Genomic DNA, 12,491 nt, shown 5'->3' on the forward strand with positions numbered 1-12,491 from the left:
GGGAAACACACCACGATACATATTAATCAAACTATCAAAAATTAAATACAAAGAAAAAATATTAAAAGCAGCAAGGGAAAAGCAACAAATAACATACAAGAGAATCCCGATAAGGTTAACAGATGATCTTTCAGCAGAAACTCTGCAAGCCAGAAGGGAGTGGCAGGACATATTTAAAGTGATGAAAGGGAAAAACCTACAACAAAGATTACTCTACCCAGCAAGGATCTCATTCAGATTCGATGGAGAAATTAAAACCTTTACAGACAAGCAAAAGCTAAGAGAATTCAGCACCACCAAACCAGCTTTACAACAAATGCTAAAGGAACTTCTCTAGGCAGGAAACAAAAGAGAAGGAAAGACCTACAATAACAAACCCAAAACAATTAAGAAAACAGTAATAGGAACATACATATTGATAACTACCTTAAATGTAAATAGATTAAATGCTCCAACCAAAAGACATAGACTGGCTGCATAGATACAAAAACAAGACCCATATATATGCTGTCTACAAGAGAGCCACTTCAGACCTAGGGCCATGTACAGACTGAAAGTGAGGGGATGGAAAAAGATATTCTATGCATAATGGAAATCAAAAGAAAGCTGGAGTAGCAATTCTCATATCACACAGAATAGACTTTAAAATAAAGACTATTACAAGAGACAAAGAAGGACACTACATAATGATCAAGGGATCAATCCAAGAAGAAGATATAACAATTGTAAATATTTATGCACCCAACATAGGAGCAACTCAATACATAAGGCAAATGCTAACACCCATATAAGGGGAAACTGACAGTAACACAATGATAGTAGGGGACTTTAACATCCCACTTTCACCAATGGACAGATCATCCAAAATGAAAATAAATAAGGAAACACAAGCTTTAAATGACACATTAGACCAGATGGACTTGATTGATATTTATAGGACATTCCATCCAAAAGCAACAGAATACACTTTCTGCTTAAGTGCACATGGAACATTCTCCAGGATAGATCATATCTTGGGTCACAAATCAAGTGTTGGAAAATTTAAGGAAATTGAAATTGTATCAAGTATCTTTTCCAATGACAACACTATGAAGCTAGATACCAATTACAGGAAAAAAAACTGTAAAAAATACAAACACATGGAGGCTAAACAACACACTACTTAATAAGCAAAAGATCACTGAAGAAATCAAAGAGGAAATAAAAAAAATACATAGACACAAATGACAATGAAAACACGGTGACCCAAAACCTATGGGATGCAGCAAAAGCAGTTCTAAGAGGGAAGCTTATAGTAATACAATCCTACCTCAAGAAACAACAAAAATCTCAAATAAACAACCTAACCTTACACCTAAAGCTATTAGAGAAAGAAGAACAAAAAAGAACCCAAAGTTAGCAGATGGAAAGAAATCATAAAGATCAGATCAGAAATAAATGAAAAAGAAATGAAGGAAACAATAGCAAAGATCAATAAAACTAAAAGCTTTTTGAGAAGGTTCTTTGAGAAGATAAAATTGATAAACCATTAGCCAGGCTCATCAAGAAAAAAAGAGAGAAGACTCAAATCAACAGAATTAGAAATGAAAATGGAGAAGTGACAACTGACACTGCAGAAATACAAAGGATCATGAGCGATTACAAGCAACTCTATGCCAATAAAATGGACAACCTGGAAGAAATGGACAAATTTTTATAAAAGCACAACCTTCCAAGACTGAACCAGGAAGAAATAGAAAATATGAACAGACAAATCACAAGCACTGAAATTGAAACTGTGATTTAAAATCTCCCAACAAACAAAAGCCCAGGACCAGATGGCTTCACACGTGAATTCCATCACACATTTAGAGAAAAGCTAACACCCATCCTTCTCAAACTCTTCCAAAAGATAGCAGAGAGTGGAACACTCCCAAATTCATTCTATGAGGCCACCATCACCCTGATACCAAAACCAGACAAAGATGTTACAAAAAAAGAAAACTACAGACCAATATCACTGATGAACATAGATGCAAAAATCCTCAACAAAATACTAGCAAACAGCATCCAACAGCACATTAAAAAGATCATACACCATGATCAAGTGGGGTTTATCCCAAGAATGCAAGGATTCTTCAACATATGCAAATCAATCAATGTGATACACCACATTAACAAACTGAAGAATAAAAACCATATGATCATCTCAATAGATGCAGAAAAAGCTTTTGACAAAATTCAACACCCATTTATGATAAAAACCCTCCAGAAAGTAGGCATAGAGGGAACTTACCTCAACATAATAAAGGCCATATATGACAAACTCACAGCCAACATCATTTTCAGTGGTGAAAAATTGAAACCATTTCCACTAAGATCAGGAACAAAACATGGTTACCCACTCTCACCAGTATTATTCAACATAGTTTTGGAAGTTTTAGCCACAGCAATCAGAGAAGAAAAAGAAATAAAAGGAATCCATATCAGAAAAGAAGAAGTAAAACTGTCACTGCAGATTACATGATACTATAGATAGAGAATCCTAAAGATGCTACCAGAAAACTACTAGAGCTAATCAATAAATTTGGTAAAGTAGCAGGATACATAATTAATGCACAGAAATCTCTTGCATTCCTATATGTTAATGATGAAAAATCTGAAAGAGAAATTAAGGAAACACTCCCATTTACCATTGCAACAAAAAGAATGAAATACCTAGGAATAAACCTACCTAGGGAGACAAAAGACCTGTATGCAGAAAACTATAAGACACTGATGAAAGAAATTAAAGATGATACAAACAGATGGAGAGATATACTATGTTCTTGGATTGGAAGAATCAACATTGTGAAAATGACTCTACTACCCAAAGCAATCTACAGATTCAATACAATCCCTATCAAACTACCAATGGCATTTTTTACAGAACTAGAACAAAAAATTTCACAATTTGTATGGAAACACAAAAGACCGTGAATAGCCAAAACAATCTTGAGAAAGAAAAATGGAGCTGGAGGAATCAGGCTCCCTGACTTCAGACTACACTACAAAGCTACATTAATCAAGACAGTATGCTACTGGCACAAAAACAGAAATATAGATCAATGGAACAGGATCGAAAGCCCAGAGATAAACCCATGCACATATGGTCACCTTATTTTTGATAAAGGAGGCAAGAATATATAATGGAGAAAATACAGCCTCTTCAATAAGTAGTGCTGGGAAAACTGGACAGGTACATGTAAAAGTATGAAATTAGAACACTCCCTAACACCATACACAAAAATAAAGTCAAAATGGATTAAAGACCTAAATGTAAGGCCAGACACTATAAAAGTCTTAGAAGAAAACATAGGCAGAACACTCTATGACATAAATCACAGCAAGATCCTTTTTGACCCATCTCCTAGAGAAATGGAAATTAAAAACAATAAGAAACAAATGGGACCTAGTGAAACTTAAAAGCTTTTGCACAGCAAAGGAAACCATAAACAAGACGAAAAGTCAACCCTCAGAATGGGAGAAAATATTTGCAAACGAAGCAACTGACAAAGGATTAATCTCCAAACTTTACAAATGTATGGCTTTTAATTATACTTGCGTGACTTTGCTAAATTAACATTTGTTAAACGAGTTCCCAGCAATGGATGATGAGTCAGGGTTCAACAAAAGACCACTAGGGAAATTGAAGTAGATGAGTTTATTACTCACAGGTCCTGAAATAATTAATAGCAAGCCTTGAGGACCCACTCATGGAGGCCAAGGCAAGATGCAGGAAGACAAAGTAGCAGTACTTGGGGCACATGCCTTTATTAGAGAACATTGGTGAAGTGCTATGGGTTATCTGGACTAACTGTGGATTGTTCACTTCAAACTAAAGTGAGCAAGATTTGGGTGAGCTCTGAGAGGTCTCACTGAAGGGGTACATGAGAAGAAGAACCTGGAATTCAGGAAGGCAGTTGATCACAAGTGCTGCTGGAGAAGAATATCAGGAACTTATATTTTCTTGTGATTTTGAAAGCTGTTATCTAGTGTATGTGCTCACAGGAATGGCTAGTGCCAGTTCAAGGCACCTGCAGGCTGGCTGGCTACACAAAACTGATCTCAGGGCAGGAATATCATGGAATAGTTTAGGTAAACTCTCAACAATATTATATATAATCCTTATTATAATCATCACAATGTCCAAGTAGTTACAAAAAGGAGAAAACAATACAATATACAAATTTTGGTAAACACAATCTCAAATTATTTGAGGTTTAAGGCCAGTAGGAAAAGGGATTACTAGACATGTCATCTCACTGATAGTAACTTTACTGTTACTATCTTTTACCTACAACTTTAAATAATGTGGGAGAGGTTAATGTTGGTTGCAGGGTAACACTTGACTAATTACACAAAACTATTCAGTTTTATTAATTAACATATATTAAGTACACACATACTCTAAATAAAGCCTTTCAAAGTCCACTGTATGATCCTGAATCAAAATACAGATTACAAGCATTCAAAAACATCTTGTTCTTTTGATAAGGATCTGAGAATTGGGATGTCTATAATTAACAAAACTCAGGCTAATCATTAGTAATCATGGACATAAATTAATTTTATGACCTTTTAGTAAAGAGTTGCCTATACTTTTCTTGGATATCTGTGAAGATGTCTTTATTTCAACCATATCAACTAATATTCATGACTTCTGTTTATTGATATATTATGAAGATACTTCACAATTTTAATGAACTACAAGCTTTTTATCCTTAAAAAACAACTAATACAACTATTTAAAATTTAGAATGATCCTCTGTCTTACTTTAAGACAAGGAATGATTCCCTGAACGCTTACCTAATGGTGACATATAAGAATGTTTTAAATTAATGACAAGCATTATCTCCATTTAGATTTTCATTGTACATTTTAAATTTCAGCATCCTTAGTCTTCTATGGAAAAGTAGATATAAGTGATTCCCACCTAATATAGGAGGGTTTCTCTAATCTTTGAGGCAGCAATAATCAAAACCATGAGTTCACACTAGAAATAAAGGCATAGCATGTAGCAATTTGAGAGTTGAATTATATTAAATTTTATTTTCAAATAATGTCAATATAAATAAGGATACAGTGATAATAATTATACCTATCAAACAGCTCTCCCCTTGATCCTGTGATCCATACTAACAAATAATTTTTCTAAGTGTTTTAATTTTGGATTATTTTCTATAATATCTTGATTTAAAGTAATACCAGAAAAGAGTTATTGACTAGAAGGTATCTACTATGAATTCTCTGATATTTATTTAGATCTGATTTTTTAATTAAATACTTTCCTGCATTTTTTTACATCATCAAACATTCTTCCTAGTATGAACTCTCTGGCATTTTCTAATGTGTATATTTAGGACAAATGTCATTCATCACTTATTACATTTGTAGGGTCTCCCTCCACCATGCACTACCTGATATTGAGTGAGGTGACAGCTCACTTAAAGGCTTTGTCACATTATCTATATTTGTAAGGCTTCTCTGCAGTATGAATTATCTTATGTCGAATAAGGTTTGAGTGGCAATTAAAAGCTTTGCCACATTCTTTACATTTGTATGGTTTCTCCCCTGTATGAATTATCTCATGCTGGACAAGGTTTGAGTGCCAGTTAAAGGCTTTGCCGCATTCTTTACATTTGAAAGGTTTCTCTCCAGTGTGAGATCTCTGATGCTGAGTAAAATATGAACGCCTGTTAAAGGCTTTGCCACATTCTGTACATTTATATAGTTTCTTCTCAGTATGAATTCTCTCATGACGGGTAAGACTCGAGGGGCAGTTAAAGGCTTTGCCACATTCTTTCCATTTATAAGTTTTCTCTCCAGTATGAATTCGCTGATGCTGAGCAAGATATGAACGCTTGTTAAAGGCTTTGCCACATTCTGTACATTTGTAAGGCTTCTCTGCAGTATGAATTCTCTGATGTCGAGTAAGGCTTGAGTGTCGGTTAAAGACTTTGCCACATTCTTCACATCTGTAATGTTTCCCTACAGTATGGATTTCCCTATGTCTATTTAGATTTAATAATTGATTAAAGACTTTCCCACATGTACTACACTTGTAACGTTCCTCCCTAGCATGAATATTCGGATGCTGACTAACTCTTGAAGACTGGTTAAAAACTTTACCACATTCCTTAATTTGTAATTATTCTCTCCAATATGAATATTCTTATCTGTAATAAGATTTGAGCTTTGATAAAAGACATTTCTACATTCATTCCCTTTATAACGGTTCTCTGAAAATTGAGTTCTCTGATGTTTCATGAGTCTTGAGTCTTGGTCAAAGTTAGTCCCAGATTCAATGTATGGATAGATTCTCGCTCCATTATAAATACTGTTGTAATTACTGAAGATAGAGCTCTCACTTAAGGCCTCACTCATTTGATTACATGTGTTGCTCCATATTATCTATACTGTAATACCCATTGAATGACGATGGTTGGATAAAGACTCCCCCATTATTATCAACATTACAGATATTGGAATAGGGAGAAAATATTTGTTAGTTGAAAAATAATGAGCCCTTGCTAAAGGATCTCTCAAATTGGTCATAATGAGATTTTTTTCCTTCATTTTCAAATCTCTGACTTTCAGACATGTTTGAATGACTGTTTAATTCAAACCTATATTCATAATGGTTTGAATGATTATTTGTAGCATAGACTAGATGACTTTCCATATTTTCCAAATTTCATTTCAGAGAATATACATATATTTTTTTAAATCATGTGTGTCCTTGCTTACAAAAACATATTTTTCTGGCAAAGTTACAGACTTAAAATGGAATTTTTCCCAATTTGATTTGTATCCTCAATTTCTTTCAGCAATGATGTTTTCATTATGGGTAATTGTCCCAATTTGGTTACATCCATAATAACATCCTTTTTGCCCTTCATGTGCCTCCTTACATCCCCAGTCTTTCATTAAGTATAAATTTCCAAGGTGACAGCTCTCATAATTTCCCAGCACATTTACAAATAAATCTTCTATGCAAGGCTTCTTTGGCAACAAACCCTGGATGTCATGAGAAAATACAGCTGAAAGATAACAAATAACCAAGTATTCCACTTAGCACTTTGGGTAAATATACTTTACAATTTTATATAATATTAACAAACCCTTAGCTAGATTAAGAAGAGGTAAGATGCAAGTAAAATCAGAAGTAAAAGAGACATTATAAATGATACCAAAAAACAAAAAGTAATTATACAAGGCTACTATGAACAATACTACACCAAAAAATTGAACACCTCAAAAAAAAGAAACAGATCGAATTTCTAGAAACATAGAACCCCTTAGATTCTAGCATGAATGAATTTAAAAATCACGACAAACCTACAACTAGTAAGCAGACTAAAAAACTAATTTTAAAAAACCCTGGAGTAGGGGCTTCCCTGGTGGCGCAGCGGTTGAGAATCTGCCTGCTAATGCAGGGGACACGGGTTCGAGCCCTGGTCTGGGAAGATCACACATGCCACGGAGCAACTAGGCCCGTGAGCCACAACTACTGAGCCTGCGCATCTGGAGCCTGTGCTCCGCAACAAGAGAGGCCGTGATAGTGAGAGGCCCATGCACTGCAATGAAGAGTGGCCCCCGCTTGCCACAACTAGAGAAAGCCCTTGCACAGAAACAAAGACCCAACACAGCCATTAATTAATTAATTAATTAATTAATTAAAAACCCTGGAGTAGATGAATTAACTGGATAATTCCAGAAGCATTTCAAGAAAAATTAACATCAATTCTCCACAAATATTTCCAAAGTATGAAGAAAAGAGAAATTATCAAAACACTTTCTGGAACTTCCCTGGTGGCACAGTGGTTAAGAATCCACCTGCCAATGCAGGGGACATGGGTTCAATCTCTGGTCCAGGAAGATCCCACATGCCACGGAGCAACTAAGCCCATGTGCCACAACTACTGAGCCTGCGTGCCACAACTACTGAAGCCCTCATGTCCTAGAGCCCACATGCCTCAACTACTGAGCCCACATGCTGCAACTACTGAAGCCCATGTGCCTAGAGCCCGTGCTCCACAACAAGAGAAGCCACCACAATGAGAAGCCCACACACCACAATGAAAAGCAGCCCTCGCTCGCCACAACTAGAGAAAACCCACGTGCAGCAACAAAGACCCAACGCAGCCAAAAATAAATAAAATTTTAAAAAAAAGAAACACTTTCTACGAGGTCAGCATTACCCAATATCAAAACCAAAGACACTACCAATTTAGGAAAAAAAAAAAAACTACAAGCCAATATCTGTGGTGAATATTGCTGCAAAAGCTCTTAATAAAATACTAGCAAGCTGCATTACAAAGCACATTAAAATAATTATATGCCATGAAAAATTCAGGATTATTTGTAGAATTCAAGGGTGTTTCAGCAAATGGAAATTTTAAAAGTAAGACTAATACACAGAATGAATGTTATACCATATAATCATATCAAATGATGCAGAGAAATAAAGTGACAATATTCAACACACTTTCATCATAAGAACACTCATTCTAGGCATCGATGGAACTCACCTGAATATAATAAAGATCATATATGAAAAGCCCAGAGTTATCATTATACTCCATAGTGGAAGACTGAAAGCCTTTCCTCTACAATAAAGAAAGGCAAGAATGTACTCTCTCAACACTTTGACTCAACACAGTACTGGATTTCCTAGTCAAAACCATCTGGCAAAAAAAAAAAAAAAAGCATGCAATTCCAAAAAGAAGATGTAAAGTGATCTCTGTTCACATTTGACAAAATGTTATGTAGAAAACCCTAAAGAATCCACATGAAAAAACAAACACAGAACTCATGAACAAATTTAGCAGAATTCAAAATATAGAACATAAAAATTAGTTGTGTTTCTATAAACTAATGGGAAAAAATCTAAGCAAGATATTAAGAATATATGCACATTTATACTAGCATTAAAGAGAATAATATTCTGTAAGAGTTAACTTAATGAAGGAGGTTAAAGACTTGTATGAAAAAAATTATAAAATACAGTTGGAGGTAAATAGAGACTCTATAAATAAACAAAAATACATTCCATGTGCCGGGACTGGAACACTTAATATCATTAATTTGTCAATACTACCCAAGGTGATCTATAGATGCAAACTAATCTCTAACAAAATTCAAATTCAACTTTTGACAGAAACACTCCTTCTAAAATGTATATGAAATAACAAAACACGAAATATCCAAAATAATCTGGTAAAGAAAGTGTAAAGTTGGAGACATGACACTTATTGATTTTTAAAACATGCAACAAAGCTATAGCTATCAGGAACTTCCCTGGTGCTGCAGTGGTTAAGAATCCACCTGCCAATGCAGGGGACATGGGTTCGAGCCCTGGTCCGGGAAGATCCCACATGACGCGGAGCAACTAAGCCCGTGTGCCACAACTACTGAGCCTGCACTCTAGAGCCCAGGAGCCACAACTACTGAGCCCACGTGCCACAACTACTGAAGCCCACGCACCTAAAACCCTTGCTCCACAACAAGAGAAGCCACTGCAATGAGACGCCTGCGCACTGCAACGAAGAGTAGCCTCTGCTTGCCACAACTAGAGAAGACCCATGCACAGCAACAAAGACCCAATGCAGCCAAAAAGAAGAAAAAAGAAAAAAAAAAAGCTATAGTTATCAAAAAGGATACTACAAATATACAGACAGAAACAGAATAACAAATTAGCATAGAGAGCACAGATATAAGCTCTTATGTTTATGGTCAAATAATCTTCAACAAGGGGGCCTACAACACAAGATGGTGTTGGGAAATTTGGATGTTCATATGTAAAAGAATGAATTTGGACTCTTACCTAACACCACTTACAAAAATTATTTCAAAAGAGACTGAAGATTTAAATATAAACCTGTACCTGTATATTTCCTAAAAGAAAACAGAGGGGGAAAGTTCTAAGATGTGATTTAGCAATGATTTCTTGGATATGAAGCCAAAAACTCAGGCAATAAAAGCCAATATAGTCAAATGGAATTACATCACATGTAAAAACTGGTGCATATTTAAGGGAAAAAAAAAATCAATGCTGTGAAAAGGCACCAGGTAGAATGAGAGAACATTTTTGAGAAGCATGTATCTGATAAGGAATTAAGGTACAGAATATATAAAGAACTCCTACAACACAACAATGTTAAAAAACAAATAACACAGTATATGGACAAAGGATATAATAGACATTAACCTAAACAACATATACAACAAAAGTACAACAAAAATGTGAAAGAGGGGCTTCCCTGGTGGCGCAGTGGTTGAGAATCTGCCTGCCAATGCAGGGGACACGGGTTCGAGCCCTGGTCTGGGAAGATCCCACATGCCGCGGAGCAACTAGGCCCGTGAGCCACAATTACTGAGCCTGCATGTCTGGAGCCTATGCTCCGCAACAAGAGAGGCCGCAACAGTGAGAGGCCCGCGCACCACAATGAAGAGTGGCCCCCGCTCGCTGCAACTAGAGAAAGCCCTTGCACAGAAACAAAGACCCAACACACCCAAAAATAAATAAATAAATAAATAAATTTATTTTTTTTTTAATTTGAAAGATACACAAAATCAGTAATCATTAGAGGAAAAAAAACAAAACCACAATGAGGTATCACCTCACACCCATTAGGAAAAGAAAGAAAAAGAAAGAAAGAAAAGAAAGAAAGAAAGAAAGGAAAGAAAGAAAGAAAGGAAAGAAAGAAAGAAAGAAAGGAAGGAAGGAAGGAAGGAAGGAAGAAAAGAAAGGAAGAAAGGAAGAAAGGAAGAAAGACAGGATGTGGAGAAATTGGAATCCTTATGCACTGCTTAAAAATATATAAAATAGTGCAACCACTCTAAAAAATACAATATGGAGGTTTCTTTAAAAATTTAAAATAGAATTATGATCCAGTCATCCCACTTCTGGGTATATATTAAAAAGAATTCTAATCTCCAAAATTTACAAGCAGCTCATGCAGCTCAATATCAAAAAAACAAACAACCCAATCCAAAAATGGGCAGAAGACCTAAATAGACATTTCTCCAAAGAAGACATACAGATGGCCAAGAAGCACATGAAAATCTGCTCAACATCACTAATTATTAAAGAAATGCAAATCAAAACTATAATGAGGTATCACCTCACACCAATCAGAATGGTCATCATCAAAACATCTACAAATAATAAACATTGGAGAGGGTGTGGAAAAAACAGAACCCTCCTACACTGTTTGGTGGGAATGTAAATTGGTGCAGCCACTGTGGAAAACAGTATGGAGATTCCTTGAAAAACCAAATATAGAACTACCATATGATCCAGCAATCCCACTCCTGGGCATATATCCAGAGAAAACCATAATTCGAAAAGATACATGCACCCCAATGTTCACTGCAGCACTATTTACAATAGCCAAGATATGGAAGCAACATAAATGTCCATCAACAGATGAATGGATAAAGAAGAAGTGAATATATATATATATATATATATATATATATATATATACATACATACATACAGCAACATTGTTGAACCTAGAAATTAACACACTATGTGAAGTAAGTCAGACTGAGAAAGACAAATATCATATGATATCACTTATATGTGGAATCTAAAAAAATGATACAAACAGACTTCCCTGGCAGTCCAGTGGTTAAGACCCCTCACTCCCAATGCAGGGGGCACAGGTTCGACCCCCGGTGGGGGAAGATCCTGCATGACACGTGGTGTGGCAAAAAAATGGAATGGAATGAATTGGAATGAAATCTTATTTACAAAACAGAAACACACTCACAGACAGAGAAAACAAATTTATGGTTACCAAAGGGGAAAGGCAGGGGGAATGATAAATTAGGAATTTGGGAGTAACATATACACACTATTATATACAAAATAGATAAACAACAAGGACTTATTGTATAGCACAGGGAACTATACTCAATATTTTATAATTACCTATATGGGAAAATAATCTGAAAAAGAACATATATATCTGTCTCTGAATTACTTTGCTGTACACCTGAAACTAACACAACATTGTAAATTAACTATACTTCAATTTAAAAATTAAAATAAAAAATGATAATAATATAAATTCATCAATAAATAGATGTTAAATTAAGACTATTTCTATAACTTCTCACCAAGGCAGAATAAAACAAATATTGCTCATTAACCAAGAAGACAAATAAATTAAGTCATGAATGCAATAGAGGTAATAATTAAAAGACACAGACACACATAATTTTATTGGTAGGAGACACATGGGAGATTCAAATTTGAATTCAACACCACACTATCTTAAGTGTACTGAATTAAAAATTATCATTTACATTCATGAAATATAGGTAAAAACAAAACGCAATTAATTAACTTCAGGGAACCTATCATAGGAAAAAAAAAGAAAATTGTTATGAAATAGCTAAACAAGAATAAGACAAATTTTTTCTCCCCAATTCTGAATATAACATATATATACTATTA

The 12,491-nt window shown here is 35.1% G+C and overlaps 1 protein-coding gene across 1 annotated transcript in view; it reads left to right on the top strand.

Moving 5' to 3' along the window:
- The window catches only part of LOC309616875 (zinc finger protein 320-like), a 212,429-nt gene extending 204,761 nt beyond the window's left edge, over window positions 1-7,668 (top strand). The window contains exon 4 of the mRNA XM_082368181.1: window positions 7,409-7,668. Within this exon, the coding sequence (XP_082224307.1) occupies window positions 7,409-7,536 (128 nt within the window). The 3' untranslated portion in view covers window positions 7,537-7,668. The remainder of the gene's footprint in view (window positions 1-7,408) is intronic.
- The last annotated feature ends 4,823 nt before the right edge of the window (window positions 7,669-12,491 follow it).

This window comes from Balaenoptera borealis (genome assembly GCF_965194805.1).
Source record: "Balaenoptera borealis genome assembly, chromosome: 19".
NCBI classification, from domain to species: Eukaryota; Metazoa; Chordata; class Mammalia; order Artiodactyla; family Balaenopteridae; genus Balaenoptera; species Balaenoptera borealis.